Source organism: Lissotriton helveticus, chromosome 4_1 (genome assembly GCF_964261635.1).
Source record: "Lissotriton helveticus chromosome 4_1, aLisHel1.1, whole genome shotgun sequence".
Taxonomy (NCBI): Eukaryota; Metazoa; Chordata; class Amphibia; order Caudata; family Salamandridae; genus Lissotriton; species Lissotriton helveticus.
The window spans coordinates 92880041-92902396 of NC_136063.1; the positions used below are offsets into that span (position 1 = coordinate 92880041).

Below are 22356 nucleotides of genomic sequence, written 5' to 3' on the forward strand. Positions count from 1 at the left end.
CGACCTAGTCGGTGGCATGCTTCATTATCGGGCCCACCACAGTGGCACCGAATGTGCCCCGGGTGTGCTTCAACGCCAGGTGACTGCGGAGCTGGTATGTTGCTGAGTGTGCAGTGGAAGGGTGAGAAAGGTGAAGATTAAAAGCTATGCAGGAGGTCCCAGCACCCGAGGGTAAGTTATTTTATTGAACTGGGCCTCTGCTAGCAGATAAAAGGCAGGTAGACGTAAATTGGAGTGTAAGTTATGACCTACAGCGTCTAGTGTGTAGACAAATACTTTACACATTGCCTCTACGTTAAGCCTCACTGCTCTGTGCCAAGCTACTAAAAGGTGTGCATAGGTTAATTTAGGGTTTGCCTGCTTCTTTCCCTGACTAGGATTGTGACTGCTGCTTGACTAGGGCTCATACCCCAGTCAACCACCAACCCAATTTCTAACAGGGCTAAATATTTGTTTTTATGTCAGTGACCGCCAGATGGTCCACCCTAAATCAGACAGGTGGGCTGATGGCCTTACTCCAATGGCCCCTACTCCATCAGCTGTGGGAATATGTTTTCTAATGGCAAAGCCAATGGGGTCACCATTGTCGTAAAACTGATGGTCTGCCCAACTCAGAATAGTACAAGAGAAAATGGCCCCAGTGTCTACAAACTTTAAAATTACATTTAGATATCAAAACACCTGTTTAAGTCAATTACAGACGATTGTGATCATGTTAAACATTTTAATTCATGTTAAACATTAGATTCTTATGTTCAAAATAATCACATTCATTGAATACAATCATGAGGAGGTGCCCGGGGGGGAGGGAGGGAGGAGGAAGGGGAAAGTGCAGCAATGTGCAAGTGTGAAGGTAAGTGAGAGAGGGAGGGCAGTGAACAATATGTACATCCAAATCATAGAAGGCCAATCCTAGTCTTATCAAAGGCTAACCTATTTACAAAACCTTAACATAGGAGAACACAGTGAATCTATTGACCAAGGATTAAAAGTCGGCAAGTGGGGTCCTTACAGTAGGGTCATCATCAGGACCAAATAGGGGGCACCCTTGGGTCACCGCTGCAGGCGTTGAAGAGATGGGTATATGGGCCTTCAGGCTCCAAAGTCAGGAAGGGACATAGTTGTAGAGACAGGTTAATTAAAGAAACATCCTGTGTCTATTTTCTTGACTTGAATCCAGTAAATTAAAGATTTATAAATCCAATTCCTCCAGAAATCTCCTTACAAAGAGCGCGCCCGTATTGCACCAGAGTTCTGAATAGAGCGGTTAGACCAACAGTTAGGCAGACAGGGTACTCTGGCATGTTTGCAACAGAGTACCCTGTCCTCCAAGCTCTAAATCAGGCCCTATGTCTTGTAATACTGTGATGTTCTTTCTTGAACGTTTTCTTACATTGTAATAGTTACAACCCCTAACAATGCATTTCATTTCACTGAACATACTATGTAGAATAACAGTGTCGAAATGTCCTAAATCTGCAACCACAAACTGCAGCTTTCTGGCCTTAGATTGGTCACTGGATGCTGCCTCACCCTGAAAACCTTGAGCGCCTTTTCAAGGGTTTCAAGTATACTACACCACATTTTTCGAACTCCCAGATCCAAATTTATTGAACCCTGACCTTTGTAACCTGGTACAGAGAAAATGTACATGATAAGACTGGTATTTTAAAAAAAATCTCTTTATTTGCATTTTGTAATTTTATTATGAAGTACAGTACACAAAGGATACATTAGTATTTGTAAGTTCCAACATTTGGCAAATCTTGTTCCCATTACTTTGCAGTACACAGTTCTTACATACTACTTTGTGGTTTAGAAAAACAGGCAGGTAATGCTGTACATATATCTGGGGTCAATCAATTTAGTTTGGTTAGCAACTGTTCCATCCAATGCCAAGACTCTGTTATGATATAGATAATAATTCTTAGTTTTAACTCCTGAATATGACAACAAACAAAATTACAGAAAATACACAAGGTGATGAAAAAGTATCTCCCATTACATAAGGATTGTCTTAATATACTCACACTAAATACACATGGATTAAATTCCCAGATGAAAAGAAAAACATTAGTAAAATGGCTACATTTAAAAAAAAATAGCCATCGAAGTTTTGCAAGAAACCCATCTATTGCCAAGCGACACAAATCGCATGCATTTGCCCCTTTTCCCACACCAATTTCATTTCAGAGCCTTTACAAAAACTAAAGAACAGTGATAAGGTAGAAAATCTGCATTTTCTTCGTGGTCACCCTAGATTTTTTGTCTTTTGCTGGCCCCTATATTATTGCTGGTTTTATCTCTGCTAAGCAGTAGACAAATACCTGTGCTCCTCTTTTAAACGTAGTTGAATTGGCATATTTATTATTGTCATATTTAACTGGCCTAGAGTTCCCTAGTACATGGTACAAATTCCACACAGAGCAGTTAAATACCACAAGTGGACAGCGCCTACTGTGCCATCCACTACAGTGGCATTGAAAACATGGCTTTAGGAAGTCTCTGTATAGCCTGACTGCAACAGTGTAAAAACTGCAATTCTACCAGTAAAAATAAAACCTTTGACAGCTCTAAACCTTTCTTTTAAATATTAATAAGTCACACCTATGTAAGCCTTATAGCCACAAGGCATGGTATTTAAATATAGTACATGTGGAAATGTAATGCTAAAATGTCCTTAAAGTGACTAGCACCCACAAACTATTTTTCACTGTGGCAGGATTAGCTGCCTATGTAGAAAAACAGAGTACAGGTTACAATTCTAATACTGTATCTCTGAAATGGGACTAGCTATGAATATATAGAAACAACTATTTTTAATAGTTATTAAAAATCCAATCCAATTGTAAAGTCAGATTTGTAATACATTTTAGGGTAAAGTAACTTTTAGAAAGTTAACTTTCCTAACTCATCTTCCTGGAGACTAATTTGTATTTGTTCTCCAACTTTTCCCAGCCAATGATTAGCATTTGAATAGGTGTAAAAAGGTGTGAAATGTCTCCCTAGATCTGAATGGGCAGAGATGAGTTCTCTGAATCTTAACGAATATGCAGAGAAGGAGCGGTGGGTATCCTTTTTCCACTACAATGTCAATTCTCGCTTGACAAGTCTGCTAGATTTATGTATAACAATGGGGGCACACTTGAAAGGAAAGAACCTGCATGCCAAGATATTTCTTTGGTATCTATTGTCTGGTTGTTGGAAAGCCCTACTTTTGTCCTACCAGACTTCTGTCTCTGGATTTATTGGTGGTATAGGGGCTGCTGCAAACTGGATTTTGCTGATAGAGGTGGTAGGACACTAGGATTACCATTGTAAACCCCCCACACACAAGCAGCCCTGAGTGCCCAAGTTTAGTGTGACCAAAGACTTTCGCCATCTAGAAAATATCCTAACTGTGTAGGGTTGGCCCTGGGAAATGTTACCCCATTGGTTAGGGTGTGCATAGGAGTAATTCCCACTCACCTGCTCATGTCAGACATAAATATGGAATCCCCAGGCACCCACTTCAGAACACAACCAGACCTGAGGAAGAACTTAAGAGGACTGGATCCTACTCCCTGCGACTGATAGGAACCCTTAACAATTTGACCTGCTCCCTCTTGCCCCTAGGACAAAGGAGTGGACTCCAAAGGTCATAAGACTGACAAGTATTTTCTACAACTGGCCAGCTGACCAGAAGTAACACGACTGGTCCCTGCAGTTGGCTTCTGCCTGACATCCCGTAAGTCTCTAAGCGCTTCCTCTGAGGTGCTGTGGGGCTTCAGAAGTGTACTCCTGTGGTGGATTGGGACTTAAAGGACTAAGGCCCCATTTATATATTTGGGGTATATATACTCTGTCGCAAAAATGACAGCGTATACATACTGTCAAGACTGTGGTCCAGCTGCCAAATTTAAAAGTGGGTGAACATATGATTTAATCTCTGTTGCGACTAAATCCCTCTGAAGTCCCTGCAGAGTCTGTGGCCCCTAATTTTTATGGATGGAATTAGAGGTCAGTTTTCACCGCCCATCACGGCCAGGAAAATCCTGGCAGTAAGGGGCAGTGAAAACTGCTAAATGCTCCACTCGCCATGGGAGAGGACACCCAAGGCGAGGAATTTTATATATTTTTTTTCAGCTTCTGGATTTTTTTTCATGACAATTTAAAAGAGACCAGTTTGGTGCATGGCTCATCATGTTGCTGGAGCTGTGTACCAAACTTAAAAAAGCATTGACAGGAACCTCTATGGCGGCGGTTCCTGACAAAAGGTGGCTGTCATTTCTAAATTTAGCAGGTGGAGTAGTCTCGGCTTGGCGGATGCTAATTTCTCTGCCAGAATGATGGAGAATACACCAGCCACCACAATTTAAGTCAGGCCCTAAGTCAGAAGGTAAAATCCTTGACCAGGATGGACCTGATCAGTCTATCCCATGCATGCTCAATTGTGCTCAGCCTCAAATTGCGCTTTGGTTTCGGTATACCGCGATCATTCTTGCTTTGTGGCGCTATTTCTACTTAAAACTTTCAAAATTCAAATCTATGGTTCCTGTTATTGCATTCTTTTTCAGTTTGTATATTAAGTTTTACTCTATTTTTCTAATTCGATATAGGATGTTTATTGTTTTACATGTTAAGCTTATTACTGTTTTTGTACTGTATAAATACTTCACACATCTCCCTAAGTTAAGCCTGTCTGCTCACCCACCCTAACTAATAATCTAATTTCTTACAGTGGATAATGAGTAGCAAGAAGTTATGTCACTGTAATGAAGCATAATACAGAAATGCCCTCCTTTCATGCACGGGTCTGGCAATCATACCACAACTGCAAACTTCTGAAGTGCCTATGTATAGTTACTAGACTTCCCCTTTCAAACAGGATCATTTTGGAAACATTTGTAACAACTCAATAAATAATAAACAAGACTTTTATTGGCCAGTACTTTACTGAAGTTGTAATTTATGTCCCAAGTATACGGTTATATAAAAGTGGCTTTCCATGATTCAAGTATCATATATTTGTACCGAAAATCCTCTAGAACGTATAGAAATAATCAAAAGGCACAAATACAAATATATTGTCTGCTTTGAAATCTCATTAATATTTCAAAATTTTTTCCAATGTTTTAAAGTGAAACAACCTTCACCAGTCGCCACATTGAATATCTCTTTGTGTTGTCATTACTTGGAGCCATGGACACCAAAACAAATGCTCCTGCCTATCGCCCTCTCCACTGGAGATAGTTATCAACGTCTTTTTCTCTCGAAAAGGCACCGCCCACCACCAATCCCTTATTCTCCTCCCGCGATTGTCGACAGGGGTCTTCTGGAAGTCATGCTGCTCTTGCTGAATCTTCAAAATGCTACGGCCCAAATTTACTAAGTCTTTGCGTTGTCCTTGAGTCACGCAAGGCAATGCAATACAAGCAGAGGTTTAAGTAAGATTGACAAATTCACGCAAGAAGACGATTTGCGCCACCTTGCTTGACTCTGTAAAGAAATGTAAAGCAACACTGCAGCTTGTGCGGCGTTGTGTTACATTTCATAGTGGTAAGTATTTCACAAGTGGAGCATGGGTGTTCCGGTGTATCTACAAATTAAATTTGAAGCAATCCCAGATTTACCAAAATAGATTAAGCAGGGATTGCACCAAAATGGTACTCTACCCCAACCAGGGCGTAACAAGGCGATTACTTTCTCTTTCAAGTTCTGCATCGTGCATAGAAAGAGGAAATAGTATTTTAGGATTGTTTTTGTGCAGGAAGGTATGCCTTCCAGCGCAAAAATAGTTCTGCCTATAACACAGGTACCCTTGTACCTTGATCCAGGGGTACCTACTTTGGTGTTAGGCTGCCGCAAGTGCACCAACGCAGGCAGAGAGCATCATATCTTATTAGATATAGCGCTATCCAGCAATTTGCTGTTCACACAATGCAGCGCAACACAGCAAATTTGCTCACTGCCCTGCATGAACTTTTAGTAAATGTGCACTCCATTTTCATCCGATTTACCACCCCTTTTACCTAGAAGAAAGCCCAGAATCCCCTGCAGCAGATGCCAGGTGCAGTTGGAAGAAGCGGGTGAGCACATACACACACACACACACACACACACACAAAGATACAGAGAGAAGAAAGACAGGCATCATGGATCTGGGTCTGTGCACGAATGGTGGTGGGTCTCCACTTCTGAGATCAGACCGGTAGGATCCGAAAGGTCACACTTCTGGATGTGAATGTGCGAAGTGATGCGCGGGTATTGTGTCCTCATTGGCATCAGGGTACCCAGGCGGCAGCCCTTCTGAATCCACCCGCTGTGTTCATCTAGTTTGACATTAAAGATTCTGACACAGAGACCTGGAAAGGAAGAAAACAAGATCAAATCATGTACAAAATAGTCTGTCATCTGTGCTGGAAGTGTGACAGTGCTGTGCAGGGGCCTCACCCTACATTGTGACAGCCGAAAGGACAGGGTGTGATTGAGTGTGCAGGGGCCTCACCCTCCAGTGTCACAGCACACAGGACAGGCTGTGTTGAGTGTGCAGGGGCCTCACCCTCCAGTGTCACAGCACACAGGACAAGCTGTGGTTGGGTGTGCAGTTAATGGGGCAGGTGAAAGACAAACATTTTTGTGTACCCCTTGTAAAGTCATTCTCTCATAACTGTAAGAATATTAATTTTGTGAAACATGGAAACTAATCAACCAAGTGCACATAAAAATAGACACAACACGCGGGAGAACCAATTGTTGTTCAGCTAAATATTTAATTTACTAATAAAACAATGAGTCATATTAATATAGAGCTGTGGTATTATAGATATAATTGAATAAGCGTGTGTATTTGTGCTTATGTTAGACGTTTGTATGGCAAAAAAAATGCAGATGGTAAGTAAATGACGTATATTTGTGTGCTTTTGCAAGGTAATTCCTAATAGGGAAAATTAGAATGGTGGAAGGTAAACAGAAAGGCTAAAATTCTATATCTAACTTCTTTTGTGTTTGTTTTCATATTAGTTCCCATTGAGGCCTGCACGGCCTAGTCTGAAAATGGCTGTTTAAACGAGACGATGAAAGTCGACTCCAAAAAGATGGCCCCCACACATGCGCTGTCTAAATGAGAAATGAGTGAAGTATTGTCAAGGCCAGCTTGGCCTATGAATGGGAAATATGCCAAGGTTGCCTGCATTTAAAAGCCTGGGAAAGGAAGAAGCTGTAATTTTGTTATGTATAAAAGATACAAGAAGTGAATGACAAGTACAAGTGTGAACATTAAATTATGAGAAAACCTTGGGAATGACAGGGCAAATTCCTGAATTGGTTTGGACAAGGCGAACCTGAGGTGATCATCACAACCCTTCTAATGGACCAATGAGAAATGAATGTGGACCCTAAAAGTTTCAATTTTGGGTTAGATAGTTAGTGAAAAGGGTATAAAAGAGCTTGTGCGAATGAGGGTAAAAAGGTTTGGTTCCGTGGATTCTATTTCGCACCACGACATGCTGTCGGTTTGAACAAATTTATGGTGCAAAAGACTTTGAAATATTTTTTAACTTTCAATTTTGATGGGGCAAAGAAAACGATCCCAGAGATTTATGTTGGATGGGAGATATCCAGAAGGCTAGAAAGACAATCAGCTTGGGAACTTGTTCTATGCAGAATTGTCATTTAATAAATGCTTAAATTTGTGCTTGTCAAAAGATAAATGCTATTTTCCTTTTCCTAATGAATTTAGATAACTGTCTGTAAAATATAAGCTCGAGTCTGTTTTTATTTAGAATAAAAATCATGACAAAATTAATTGCTCAAGGCTATGAGAATATATTGTGTTTCAGCTGGACTTAATCACCATCAACTGACTTCTACTAGTTGGTTCATCGACCAAATACCGGGGAGTATCTTGATGTTTTATTTTCTATGACTGTTGAATAGTTTAAATGTGTATAACGTATAAAGATAGAATTTAGGTTAATAAGGTACCCCGCTTATCCAGCAGCTCGCCTTCTTATGTCATTGATTTAGGGGCAGTGAATGCTGATGTATGAATGTGTGACTCGCGGTGTCATGGGCCCCACCGATGAGTCAAATAGTTGCTCCTGGGTTAATGAGATGAGTTTTGAGTGTTGTTTGGGAGCCGCGCTGCGTCAGTGTGCAGGGGCCTCACCCTCCAGTGTCACAACACACAGCACAGGACAGTTTGTGGCTGAGTGTGCAGGGGCCTCACCCCCCATTGTCACAGCACACAGGACAGGCTGTCATGGCGCAGTGCAGTAGCCACGCCCTCTACTGTTACAGCACAAAGGACATGCTGCCCTGGGGATGTGCAGTGTTGTCACCCTGCACTGTTACAGCACACAGGACAGGCTGCCTTAGGGATGTGCAGTGTTGTCGCCCTGCATGGTTACAGCACACAGAACGGGCTGCAATTGGGATTGTGCAGCGACCTCACCCTCCACTGTTTGACAGAAGTCTGCCCCTTATATTCAGTTCAATGTGACCATCCCCGCCCTTGCCACCCCCTTCTTGACTTTCTTGCAGCACTGACCTGAGGTTGGGGGCCACTGGATACCTCCCAGTAGACTGGTCTGGATGATGGAGGGAGGAAAAGGCCTCCTCAGGTGCACAGCACTGAATACCCATCTCACCCACAAGGCTGCATTTGAAAGGACTCTATTGAGAGGGACAGACAATCCTTGTCACGTCTGCAACCTGCAGTGTGCAGAGAGGAGCACAGGAGGGACAGGTGCAGCTAGCTTAGTTTGCTGGAGTGCTCTTGAAAGTGGAGCGCAGATAGTTTGCCAAGAAATTAAGGTTTATAACATTTGTTGCGATGCAAGTGGTGGTAAAACACTAAATAAAGCTTCATGGGTGTCAATTATACTTCCCCACAGTGGTTTAAACATGACTATCTGTGTGTGTAGTTGCTTGAGGTGATTTAGGTGTGTGTTACAGTTTGTGCGTCTGTCTGTGCATGGCGATATGGCTGAATGTGTGCGTGCTTATGAACCTTAGTGTGTGTGTGCGCGCGTGAGTGCATGCGTCTGGCTTCTGTATTTGTGTAGCTACATGTCTGGATATGTGTGTGTTTGTGATGTAATTGGGCAAAATGAGTATGAGATTTATACTGCTCATGCAAACTGGGAGTACTTCACTGTATTACTAGTGCAGTGTGACATCTGTGATGACAATGTATTTTGGTGGGCATTGCGGAACTGGCACAGCGGTATGTGCTTTACTTGAGAAATGGAAAAATTAACTTGGCACTGTGTGATATTCATATTGGGGCAGTGTGAAACCTGGCACGGCAATGTGTACTTTGCCCACTGAAACAATGTGGAAACGTATGGTAAGGAAACTGATATGTAATGTATATTTTACATACCGGTTGTCTGGCAAATGTATCATGGAAATATGAGATTTTCAGCCCCACACACTGTAGAATAGAATTGGGTATGGCAATGTATAGGATGCTGTATACAAAGTACTCTGCCAGCATGGAAACTTTCATGGCAATGCCACATAGGCACAGTGAACTGACCCTTGACACAATGACAGGTGTGTGGCTGAAGGAGCAGTGCTAGTTGTATGCTGTATGTTGTATATGAGTTGTTCTGGTACATGGTGTCCACTAATGTAAGTGGGCACCTTGCACCAGTCCAGACAACGCTTATGGTGATTTAAGAGGTCAAAGATAACCTTAGAAAGCTATCAAAGTGGTAGACACACTTTAAATACCCTACAGTATCTGCTAAACGCAGATAAACATAAAGCACACAATACTGTAGCACAGAAATAAATGTAAGTAGCACTAATACACAGTGGGCTCCTGGGGGAGACCAAACCATACACTAAAATAGTGGTATAAGTACCACAACTCGAGTCAATACAGTGTCTAGAGGTTGTAGAATCGCTGGGACTCCAAGGAACCAAGGACCTGCTTAAAAATTGGCTCCCGGTCCCACCCCTCTCTCTCTCAAACCCCAAGGAACTACCCATGGTGAATAAGGAGGGACCTCACGGAGGATGGATGCAGTGTGAGAACACGAGCGTGTGGGACGTACAATTCGCGGTTGCAGTTTTAAAGTCCCAGTGGATTACGAGGAAGCCCTTTGGATTAGTGGAGGTTGAAGAGCCAACCCACCCTTGGATACTGTAGTACCAGAGTTACCTATCCCAGGCAAGCCGGGTGCATAGGGCTGAAGTGGTGTCGGAAACCGCTGTTTATCTCAATGGAGGACCTCAAGGAAGTGCCACTGCGGGAAAGAAGAAAAGTGTGAGTTGGACTTTAAAGGTGGATTCAGGTTGAAGAGTGCCTGAAAGAAGAGGAGACAGAATCTGGGTCACTCAGGAGTGACCAGGGGCTCAGTAGACTAATGTCCACCGAAGTCAGGGGCTTCAGGTGCGTTGAGAGGGTTCTTGACTCTGCAGCCACCGGGACCAGGAGATGTAGAGGAGAACCAGAAGCCGGATGCAAGCTGTCCCAAGAAGGATGTCTAGTGCTGAGGGTTCGGTGTCAGGCTGATGCACCAACAAGCCTTGGCATCAGCAACCCACGAAGATGGTCAAGAGGAGGTACGGTCCAGACCACCAAGGCCCAGGAGACTCACCAAACACAGGGGAGTCGGGACAAGCCTGAAGCAACCAGGAAAGCCCGAGAAAAGCAGTGTTGACCCTCAAGAGGACCCACAGGCTGGAGGCACAGGAGTCGCGAGGGGACCTCCAGCAGAATTACAAAGCAACAGCCCACGGAGCACCCTGAGAAGGCCAAAGTTCTTTGGTGGAAATGGTGCCAGAGGTCAGGGCTACTTGGAGCCCAGTGCACCTGTTCTGGGAACACCAACAAGCATATACACTTGTAAACGTATGCGGTGCACAGTTGTATGGCTATTGCAGCCCCCGTTAGTGATTCTGACCTCAAACTTGGTGAGAGGGCAGCTCGGACCTCAAGGGACATGGAACCCAACTCCTGTGTTGCTGGAGTCTTCGGAGTTTACAGGAGCTCAGGATCGGCAGACCAGTCAGTTGCGTTACAGTGCCTGCGGTTGCAGGGGAGTGACTCCTTCACTCCACGGGAGATGTCTTTGGTTGTCCTTGATACTATACAGGTCCTGCACAGAGCCTTGATGGTGCACGGGCACAGACGATGTGTTGGACGTAGTGGGCGATGAAGTGGGGCCCAAACGAAGTCCAGCGAAGTCCAGAGTATCAAGACGGTCAAAGGTCAGTGGTTTCTTGATTAGAATCTTGTCCACTTCGAATCTAGGGTCCTACAGTCAGGTAAGCCTTTTTGCACCCATGGGAGAGGGTTGGACAGATTCAGGCGACACTCCGAGGGTAGGGTCAGGACAAGGGGGAGGGTACTCCCATGTCCTTTGTCCAGTTTCAAGCCAGATGCTTGTTTCCGTTCTGGGAAGGACATGGCTTTTGTAGTTCGGACTGGACTGTTCCCATGGGGCACAGGGTCAGCGCTGATTTGCATATCGCCATTGTCTAACCCAGGGTGGTGTGGAGTCCTCGGATGCTTGTTTCCGTTCTGGGAAGGACATGGCTTTTGTAGTTCGGACTGGACTGTTCCCATGGGGCACAGGGTCAGCGCTGATTTGCATATCGCCATTGTCTAACCCAGGGTGGTGTGGAGTGGAAAAACGATGGATTTGGGCCCAGATCTTTGGACTGGGGTGAATGTGTGACATTGATCCACATTCTGTCCATCACTGTTGTGTTTGCAGTTTCAAGCCAGAGCAGAAGTCAATGGCTCCCAGGACTGGATTGAACTGGACGATGCACAGGAACCCCAAATGTGCCCCTCATGCAAAACTTTCAGTTACTGGCAAGCGCACCCACCTAGGCCTAATACACGAAATCCTGTCTGAGAGGTGGTCACACCTCCCTGTGAAAGGATGCCTATTGTTCTGTCTTCCCCTGCCCAAGCTTGGCTTAGCAGCAGGAGGGCAGAAATGTGTCTCTGGTCGGCAGCAACCATTTTGGGCTGCCCGGGACTAGAAGGCTGGTACACGGATCACCAGGGACATCACAAAGCTTGTTTCTGATATGGTATCATACCTCCCACACCGGTTACCGTTGTGGGGGTATGATTCCACAATGTTTGACACCAAACAGGATAGGGTTACTTTCAGCCGTTTTAGAGTTGGTCATTACGAGGTCGCATAATGCCACTCTATATGTCGTTAATGACTGTAACACTAACAAACTGGGAGAATGGACTCCATAGGCTGCAGGGGTGTCCTGCTCATGCAGTGGCACCCTCTCACTTAGAACCAAGCACCCTGCCTTCAGGATTGTCAAGGCCTGCTATAGTGGTGACTTATAGGTTTTAAGTGTAGTGACCCTTAGATATAGTAAACCTTTATCTTAAGTAAGTGGTGCATGCACCAATTTACACAGGCTGCAATGGCAGGCCCGTAGATCCATTTTGCATGGCCTCTCATGAGTGGCACAATACATGTTTCAGCCCATGGGAGGCCTCTGGGGTACCTATGCCCTGGGTCCATGTGTAACATATACTAGGGACTGACAAGGGCACCCCAGTATCCAATCTGGAGTGGACCTAAGTAAAGAATATCACATTTTTGGGAGAAAGCAAATAGATGGAGGTCTTGATTGGCAGGATCCCGGTCAGTCTAGTAAAAAACAGTGTAACATCAAGCAGAAAGTTGAGGTAACCATAAGAAGCAGATCCTACTTTCCTACAATATGGGTCGACAGCTAGATTATCTGAGCAGTACCACTGGCACTGTGAGCAGTGGCAGACACATCTGAGCAGCACCACTGGCATGGGAGGGTTGGCTGGCCTATTTAAGCATCATCACTTGCACAGTGAGGAGTGGCAGACATCTCTAATCAGCACCACTGGCCCAGTGAGGAGGGGCCGACCTATTTAAGCAGAATCACTGGCACAGTGAACAGCTTCAGATATCTCTGAATGCCACCACTGGCATAGTGAGGGGTGGTGGACATATACGAGCAGCACCACTGACACAGGTGTGGCAGACACATCTGAGTGGCACTGCTGGCACAGTGAGGAGCCGCAGGCCTATTTAAGCATTATCATTGGCACAGTGAGGGGTGGTGGGCATATGTAAGCAGCACCACTGGCACGGTGAGGAGTAGAGGGCATATTTAAGCAGCAACACTGGCACTGTGAGGAGTGGTGGGCATATTTAAGCAGCACCACTGGCACAGTGATGAGTGGAGGGCATATTTAAGCAGCACCAATGGCACAGAAAGGAGTGGAGGGCATATTTAATCAGCACCACTGGCACAGTGAGGAGTGGTGGGCATATTTAAGCAGCACCACTGGCACAGTGAGGAGTGGCAGGCACATCTGAGCAGCACTTCTGGCACAGTGAGGAGCGAAAGGCCTATTTAAGCATTATCAATGGCACAGTGAGGGGCGGCGGGCATATTTAAGCAGCATCACTGGCACAGTGAGGAGTGGTGGGCACATTTAAGCAGCACCACTGGCACAGCGAGGAGTGGTGGGCATATTTAAGCAGCACCACTGGCACAGTGAGGAGTGGCAGACACATCTGAGCAGCACTGCTGGCACAGTGAGGAGCGACAGGCCTATTTAAGCATTATCATTGGCACAGTGAGGGGTGGCGGGCATATTTAAGCAGTATCACTGGCATAGTGAGGGGCAGCGGGCATAGTTAAGCAGCACCACTGGCACAGTGAGGAGTGGTGGGCATATTTAAGCAGCATCTCTGCAACAGTGAGGAGTGGTGGGCATATTTAAGCAGCATCACTGGCACAGTGAGGAGTGGTGGGCATATTTAAGCAGTATCACTGACACAGTGAGGGGCAGCGGGCATAGTTAAGCAGCACCACTGGCACAGTGAGGAGTGGTGGGCATATTTAAGCAGCATCTCTGCCACAGTGAGGGGTGGCGGGCATATTTAAGCAGCATCACTGGCACTGTGAGGAGTGGTGGGCATATTTAAGCAGTATCACTGGCACAGTGAGGGGCAGCGGGCATAGTTAAGCAACACCACTGGCACAGTGAGGAGTGGCAGGCATATTTAAACAGAACCAATGGCACAGTGAGCAGTGGCCAACACATCTGAGCAGCACCACTGGCACAGTGAGCAGCGGCAGACACATCTGATCAGCACTGCTGGCACAGTTAGGAGTGGCAGGCATATTTAAGTACCATCACTGCACTGCCGGCATCACCAGTCTAGTTGAGCCTCAGTGATCACCGCAAAGAGTCTGGACCACTGTTCATAACTTGGGATTTTGTGAGCAGTACCCCTGGTCGAATGGCAATCTGAGCATCATACCAATAGCACAGAATAGTTTACCAAAACCCTCCCATGATACATCGCGTCCTGAAATAACTAAATAACCTTACACAATGAACTGTAAACAGCCCCCTGGAGTGCAGTATCTGCAATTCTGATGGCATTGTATGTCTGGGGCAGGCATGCTGATGGATTGTTCACTGGGACAGACACAAGGAGTGGCACTACATCTGACACAGTACTTAATACCTGTGTATTACTGCTTTATAGTAATCTTTGCACAGGGCATTTTGTCAAGTGGGGTGCATGGAATCAGCATACCAGTTGGACACTCACTTTTCTTTGAGGCGCATACTTGATTTGCTGCTGCAGAGACAGTTTTGGATGCGGTGGAAATTACTGAGCCAGTATAATATTGTATATCTGTCCCTGCATGTCCATAGCTGTCTGCAAAGCCTATGGGGCCTCATTTATGAGAAATGACGCATCGCTGCGTGAAAGCAGCGATGCGTCACTTCTCAGTGCGCACTCCTTGCGACATTCCTGATGCGTCATATTTAATGTATGTCGCATCATGTCGCAAAGAGTTACAGATACGTCAATATTTCTGACGTATCTGTAAGCGCAAAAGTGACGCATTGCTGGAGTGTGTCACAAAAGTGACGCAACTGCAGCAATGCTTCCTTTCACATGGGGTAAGCCCCATCTGAAAGGGCCTGCGTCAGTCTTATGCCTGCTGTGAGGCAGGCGCAAGATTTTTACGCAACGGCGTCCTAGAAGTGACGCAGTGAAATCTCATAGATTTCACTGCGTCACTTCTACGAGGCTTTTTGCGGGTGAACGCCCCCTGCATACATTATACCTGACGCAGGTATAATGTAGCGCAGGGGTTTACAAAGTGACGCATCTGCTTAGATGCGTCACTTTGTAAATAGTGCGCAACAGGAGGCATGTTTTACGCTGCCGATGCGTCACAAAAAGTGACGCATCGGAAGCGCAAAACTGACGCAAGGCCTCATAAAGGTGGCCCATGGCTTTTAAGTCAAAATATTTGGAAAATGGTACTTTGAAATGCACTAATTTGGCCCATTTTCAGAGTTATTTTGGGAGGAGTTACCCGTCTTACCTTCCTAAATTCACATCGAAGGCCTGGGGAGTGACCGGATGCAAATGCTTTAGCAGGAGTCTTACCACACACACCCACCAAGGGTTAAAGAATTAGTCAATGAAGAAAGCTCTCCCTTTGACTCACTGTGTAGTTAGAGGTTCCACGTATTGTACTGCTCCATTGCCCCGCTCCTGAGTTCATCATTTTGGATAATGCTAGTTGTGCATATTTCCATCATGCATCTTCACCAGATGTCATTCCTTACATGTTAAAATGTTTTTAAAGTGGTACGTGCTCCTTTAATTGGTATATGCTGTGAAGAAAAGCTCAGAAGGAGGAATGTGAATGCAGGAATGCAGATCTGCTTTCCCTCTCATGCATTGCACCCTAAATTTGAAGGCATTTGCAAGGGGTGCAAGATGCCTCCTGCCTCCTAACATATAACGAGGCAGGAAGCCTGGTGACCTCCTGTGAATGCACTGATTAGTACAGCATTGTCATAGCAAAGCAAGGCTTAGGTCTCAAACCATTCTAGTGATTTGGAACCAGGGCTTGGTACATGAGGCAATCTATTCCTAATGAGCATCCTTAGAAAGATACCCTGCCTGGAGATGCTGGACTCTCAACTGTGCCCGGAAGTGGCAGGGAAGAGATACAGAAGGAAAGCCTCCACTGCAGCTCACTCACCTGAGCCGATGAACGTGAAGCCGTCGTCACTGGGTTTATCGTTCACATCTCCGTAGCACAGGTCCCCGCTCTGGATTGTGCCATTAAAGGGGGCGTACACTGTCAACCCATCGCGGCACACAATGTCCACTCCTTTCAGGTACCTGCGGCCTCTGGAAAAGAATATCTGTGTCAGCAGTGCAGACCTGTAGGTATTCATGCATACATCAGTCACCATGTTAAACATTCGTGCAAGACTCATTCACTCCCATTATACGCCTGCAGTACATTGTTGTTAGACTATAAGTCTATACCACAAGTGTGTACATTTACCATGTACACCATGATTACACACTTTGGCAAGTCGTCTGCGCGCACATTAATGCCCTGATGCCTTGACTACATTGGCAGAGCCGTCCATTTGCACCTTTGCTCAGTAAGATACCTTTGAGGGGAGCTATTTGATATTTGATATTTGATATTTATTAGCTTTTATAAAGCGCGTCTATCGCTCCGGAAGGAGCATCTTGGCGCTGTGCTACATTATTTGACTTTAGGCAACAATTGAAGTTTTTGACATAGCTCTACTATCCAAGAGCGAGAAATACCTTTCTGATGTTTCGGCTTGGCCATTGACCTGTGTGGGTCTTCAGAGGGCTATCAAGGGAAGTCATTAGGAGCAGCACGTGTTCATGATAACTTTGTGGCATGTTCTTTTGTTACAGGCGAGTAGTGGACACTCCCCCTAAGCTGGGTCTTCAACACTCGATGTCTCACAATTGGTCACCTAAAGATGAGATCTTCGTTATTAAAAAAGGCCTGAAAATAATGTCATTTTAGAAGGCCAAAGTGATTTTAGTTTATTTTAGTAATATGATAATGGGCTGTTGATAAATCTTTGTCCTAGCATGGGCTGCAGGAAGTACTCATATGGGTTCTATTTATAATATATTTCAGCAAATATTTTTTCTTAAAAGAAATGCATTGTATACATGGAACTATGCACTCTCAAAAATGTGAATATTACTGAGACTAACAGTATTCCTCTGGAAGCAGTAAGGTGCTGATTTAGCAAAACGCTTGAATGCTCTCATTTAGGGATCGGAGGAGTGAGTGAACCACCATCAAATGCTGTTTTCGCCCACCCCCCTAAACTCACAGGGCCTGATTCACAGAACTAACTTAAGACAAAATCCTTCACTTACTACAATTTTGGTATTCACACAAGGCACTTACTCATTTCGGTATTCACAGAAGTTAGGAGTCCTAACTTTAGGACTCCTAAATGCCTTCTGGTAATACCGAAAGTCTTAAAGTTAGGATTTTTCTCAGTTTAGGAATCCTAAAGTCAGGAGTTCTAACTGTACTACTCCTAAACTCCGAAAAATCCTAACTTTAAGACTTTCCGTATTCACAGAAGGCATTTAGGAGTCCTGAAGTTAGGACTCCTAACTTCTGTGAATACCGAAATGAGTAAGTGCCTTCTGTGAATACCAAAATGAGTAAGTGCCTTCTGTAAATACCAAAATGAGTAAGTGCCTTCTGTGAATACCAAAATGGTAGTAAGTTTAGGATTTTGTCTTAAGTTAGTTCTGTGAATCGGGCCCACAGCTTCCTTGCCCCATTTACGAGAGTGTGACCACTGTGATCGTCAGAGCCTCAGCTGGCCCCCACCAGTGCAAACCCTGGATCTGGCAGTCCATCTGCCGTACTGCACAGTCATAGTGACGGTCACCACACTCTATTGAGTGTGGGGGGCTTTTACTATATTTGCCTGCCAGCTCAACAAGGAAATTGCTATGTACCTCCCGATTCCTGCATGCAGAAACCCGATTCCTCTGCGGGCTTCTGCAGACAGGGGCTGGTCTTGTGTGACTCAGAGTGTGCACTGCCAGCAACCTGCTACTGCAAGCCAGTGCACAAAATGTTTTTCTTGCTCACTCTGCCTGGCATAGCGCTTTCTCCATGCTCCTGACAGGTACGGTAGTAAAAACTATATTTTCATTTAATCCCAGGACATGACATTAGACCCAATTCCGGCCTCAATAGAAGTCAATGGGAGAAATTCACTCTCTCGATTATTTTTTTTAAATCTCCCACTTTCCCCTTCTAAAATGTTGGCATGTATGGTGCTGGCATCTCTCAATCTCGCGGGCGGCGGCCCTCTGCCGAGGTGAGTGTGGGCTATAGTCTCTGTCAACGCTGAGGACCATGGGGGCCACAAGGGCCCCGCCATCCACGAAATGAAGGCCTAAATCTCCAACTCTTCCAACCCAGAACACTTCTACAAGGCAACATGAAATTAAGATCTAACCTCACATTTAAACATGGGCTAAGCCCTGTAGTGAGCAGAAGTGAGAATAAAGGTTCTCAATGAAGAACTGGAATGGACTGTGAAACAGTAAGAATATTGTGATTGAAGAGAACTGTCATGCAGAACATGCATTTAATATTGAACAATGTACGCCAGCAAATCAGTGCTTAATTTGTGATTGTATTATGGAATACTGAAGACAGAATATCGACGGAGAAGAATATTGCTACAAGAACAGTGAGGGACAATAGTGAGTGAAGAGGTACGTGCAAAGAAAAATAAGGATTTACTATTCTTAACTCCACATCTACGTACTTTGAAGATATCAAGTACCGTACATCTGAAGTTCCGTATCGAAAATGTATACAAACTTACCTTTTGATATTCAATCCCATCGATATTGTGCCTATGATATTAACAACCTACACCTTAATTTGTACAAGAATAACTGTCACGGCCCAGAGTTTTGTTCAGAAGCCCATTGCCAGTGGTGTCAAAGGTCAGGGTGGTGGATATCAAGGCTGTGCTACCTTGGATCCACCTCACGCCTTTTCACCCACCACCAGGCACTCCCTGCCTCCTTATCTCACTTTTGAAGGCTCTTTTTTCTTCTCTTCTTTCTGTCTTTGTCATTGATTTTGCATCTTTCTCTTCCTTCCCTATTGTGAGTTTTTAGGTCTCGCCTGTCGATGCGCATGCGCATCGAGCTTGCGAGACTATTGGGGCTTAAACAGTCTTTAACCAACTTGCAAGGAATCGTGGCGATTCCTTGCAGTGCCCGTGAAATTCAAGCTTAATGCGCATGTGCATTGAGCTTAAAAGCGCGTGCACATGCCCCCAGCCGCCTGCTTGCATGTATTTTCCCTCAGCCGCACTCCTCCCACACCCCCGCTCCGCCCCCTCCCCTGCCTGCCGTGTCGCGTTTCTTCAGTTCCCTTAGCCGCACTCCAGGCCCCTGCTGCTTTCACACCCTCATGCCGCTCTCCCCGCTCCGCCCCCTCCCCTGCCCGCCGTGTCGCATTTCTCCTCCCCCCTCCCCACAGCAATGCCCTCCGTCTTGTTTTACCCGTTTCTTCTTTTCTCTATCTGTCCCGCGTCCCTTTCTCTCTTTGCCTCGCAGCGTCTTTTTTTTTGCTTCTGATGCCCGTATGTTTCTTTACAGTATCTCAAGCATGCCAAAAGTTCTTTTGATTTAAACATAAAAAACGACCATGTCTAGAACTTAAAGAGCAAGAGATTAGTGCCTTTCGTTTTTAAACTCTGATTTCCTCAAACAAACATGAGCCCGCGTCCCTTTCTCTCTTTGCCTCGCAGCGTCTTTTTTTTGCTTCTGATGCCCGTATTTTTGTGCAGGCAACCGAGGGGTTCATTCATGGCTGGCCGGTGGCCGGCCGTACTTTCAGTTTCCTGCTTCTCCAGCTCCTTCCTCTCTGCTGGAAACAGACAAAAGGCGCCAGTGGGGCACAACATAGACGGAGCCATCCGGCTTAATGATTGCTTTGGAATTCCATGTGTTAACAGTAAACAGACCAGAGGCGCCAGGAGAGCACAAGCCACACAGAGTTGCACCCCCACCTCCCCCTCTCGCCTTAGTCAAACGAGGTGTTTGTAACCAAGGCTGCGTCTTCTTTGGTGCGTTTATAATGTACATGGGATGTTTGGGTTCATGCTGGGTAGCGCTGCAGCCATTGACTCTCCCCCAGCCCTACCCTCCTTTGGCTTCTATAATGCACTGTTGTAGTACTGTTAAGGTGGGCTAAAATACAGGCACTTTCTTCTAAACTAAACATATGTTTGTCGTAATCTCTTTGTTTTAAAGTGCAAACAATGTTTTAAAATGCTGCCGCTGTTAGTTACACGAGGTGTTTGTAACCGAGGACGCTTCTCCACATGATCGCCTGCCTCTCGCACACATGTGAGTGCGTTTCAACTATGTTTTATTAGTACCGTGCTGTGTGTTGGCTTTTTCATATGTTGTCATGGGTCTATATTTTTATAATAATGGCAGCGCTTTAGGCAACGCCACCTGCAGATAATTACCCGGACGTCTGCTGAGGCAATCAGCAGCGCTGCTCTCGAAGAATAACACGGGGGTCCATAGCACTGCCACGCGACCGGTCCGGCGCGCTCTCCTCCCTGCTACCGGGGGCCAAGACAGGCAGGGATATCCTTAAATTGCACAGCCAACGAAACTCCAGGGCAAATGTGGTAAGGGGATAAACAAGGGCACGGCGAAAACATGGCAACAGTCACCGCATGCAAAACTCGATTGCTGTTTAATTTCCTACCCCACCACCATACACGCATACAACCACTCACACATACAACCACTCACACATACAACCACTCACACATACAACCACTCACACATACAACCACTCACACATACAACCACTCACACATACAACCACTCACACATACAACCACCCACACATACAACCACCCACACATACAACCACCCACACAACCACCCACACAACAACCACTCACACATACAACCACTCAAACAACTACACACACAACCGCACACACAAACACACACATCTGTCGCACACACATCTCACACACGCAATGCCACTCACACACGCAACGCCACTCACACACGCAACGCCACTCACACACGCAACGCCACTCACACACGCATCGTCACTCACACATGCAACGCCACTCACACACGCAACGCCACTCACACACGCAACGCCACTCACACACGCAACGCCACTCACACACGCCACTCATCCACGCAACGCCACTCATCCACGCAACGCCACTCATCCACGCAACGCCATTCATCCACGCAACGCCACTCATCCACGCAACGCCACTCATCCACGCAACGCCACTCATCCATTTGAAAAACGAAAAATGTCAAACTCTTCTATTGCGAGACCTATTGCATTTTCAATGCTTGTTCTCTCTTGCTCTAAGTCGGAGTCTAGTGGGGAAAAATAAATCTGCAAAAATGAATGCCGGCGTGCCCCTCCTGCATCCATCGGACCAAATTAAGCTCTAAATAACCTTTAGCAATGACATTCTTTTTACCTTTACCCCAGAAAATGAACATTTTAAACCTGGTCTTTACAACATGCATAGAATGTTCAGAACATCATACATTAGCTTGTCAATAAACAGACCTCTCCAATGGAGGCCCAGATTCATGCCACAGTTTCAGAAAAATGCACGCTTTGGGTCCAGTTGTTTTGCACCAATGTATCTTACATGGAAACCCCAAAAATCTGGCATGGATGGAGACTTGTGGACTGCCTTCAGACAGTGCTGCCCTAGCGCTCTGAGAGCCAGGGTTGCTGCTTTATAATGTGATCTTTCTTGTGAAATACTGTTGCCTGGGGCTCCCTGTGGCTGTGTGGCTCATCTTGAAGTTTTGGAGGTGTAACTACTCTCTGTGATAAGCAAGAGGAGTGTACCCATTCTTACAACACCGCTATGCAAAGTTTTGGTATTGTCTCTTTTATCCATAAAACTAATTTTTCTTGCTCGTTCTGCTTGTACCATCAGTTTCGACCTGATGGCTCATTTGGAGAATAACTGGACTTATTCACAACAGACAATATGTGCTAGCAGTAGCACAGTTTTATAAAGCGCATGATTGGCACAGGGCATTAAAGTGCTTCACAGAAGCGCTTTCAAAGCGTTACATTATACAAGGTCAGATTTTTAGACTTTTTATAGGTACTGGGAGATTTTGTGACTTGCCCAGAATCAAAAGATATGGCGCAGTCGCCGGGACTCAAATCTGGTGTCTACCTCCAAATGCAGCAGCTCTGGATATTCGGCCACATCTCCTCCCTTCCCATGGCCACTCTTTGATTTCTGATAAAGGAAGAAACTGTCTGCACGAAGAGGGCTCAGCTCATGACGATTGTATGCAATGTTCTTGTTTTGTTATGGTTAAACTGATGGCTGATCAAAACGTATGTAGCATGTAGTATGTGTTCCTTTTTCTAAGGGATACTAGTTTCTAACGAGCAAATACCGACATTACAGCCGCTGTCAGATCA

The 22356-nt window shown here is 45.4% G+C and overlaps 1 protein-coding gene across 1 annotated transcript in view; it reads right to left on the minus strand.

Annotated features, from left to right (window-relative positions):
- Window positions 1–1666: 1666 nt before the first annotated feature.
- LOC144828385 (uncharacterized) overlaps window positions 1667–22356 on the minus strand; it is a 169439-nt gene continuing 148749 nt past the window's right edge. The window contains exons 13-14 of the mRNA XM_078686498.1: window positions 16045–16196; window positions 1667–6344 (exon numbers count right to left, since the gene is read on the minus strand). Coding sequence (XP_078542624.1) covers window positions 6133–6344; window positions 16045–16196 — 364 coding nt within the window. The 3' untranslated portion in view covers window positions 1667–6132. The remainder of the gene's footprint in view (window positions 6345–16044; window positions 16197–22356) is intronic.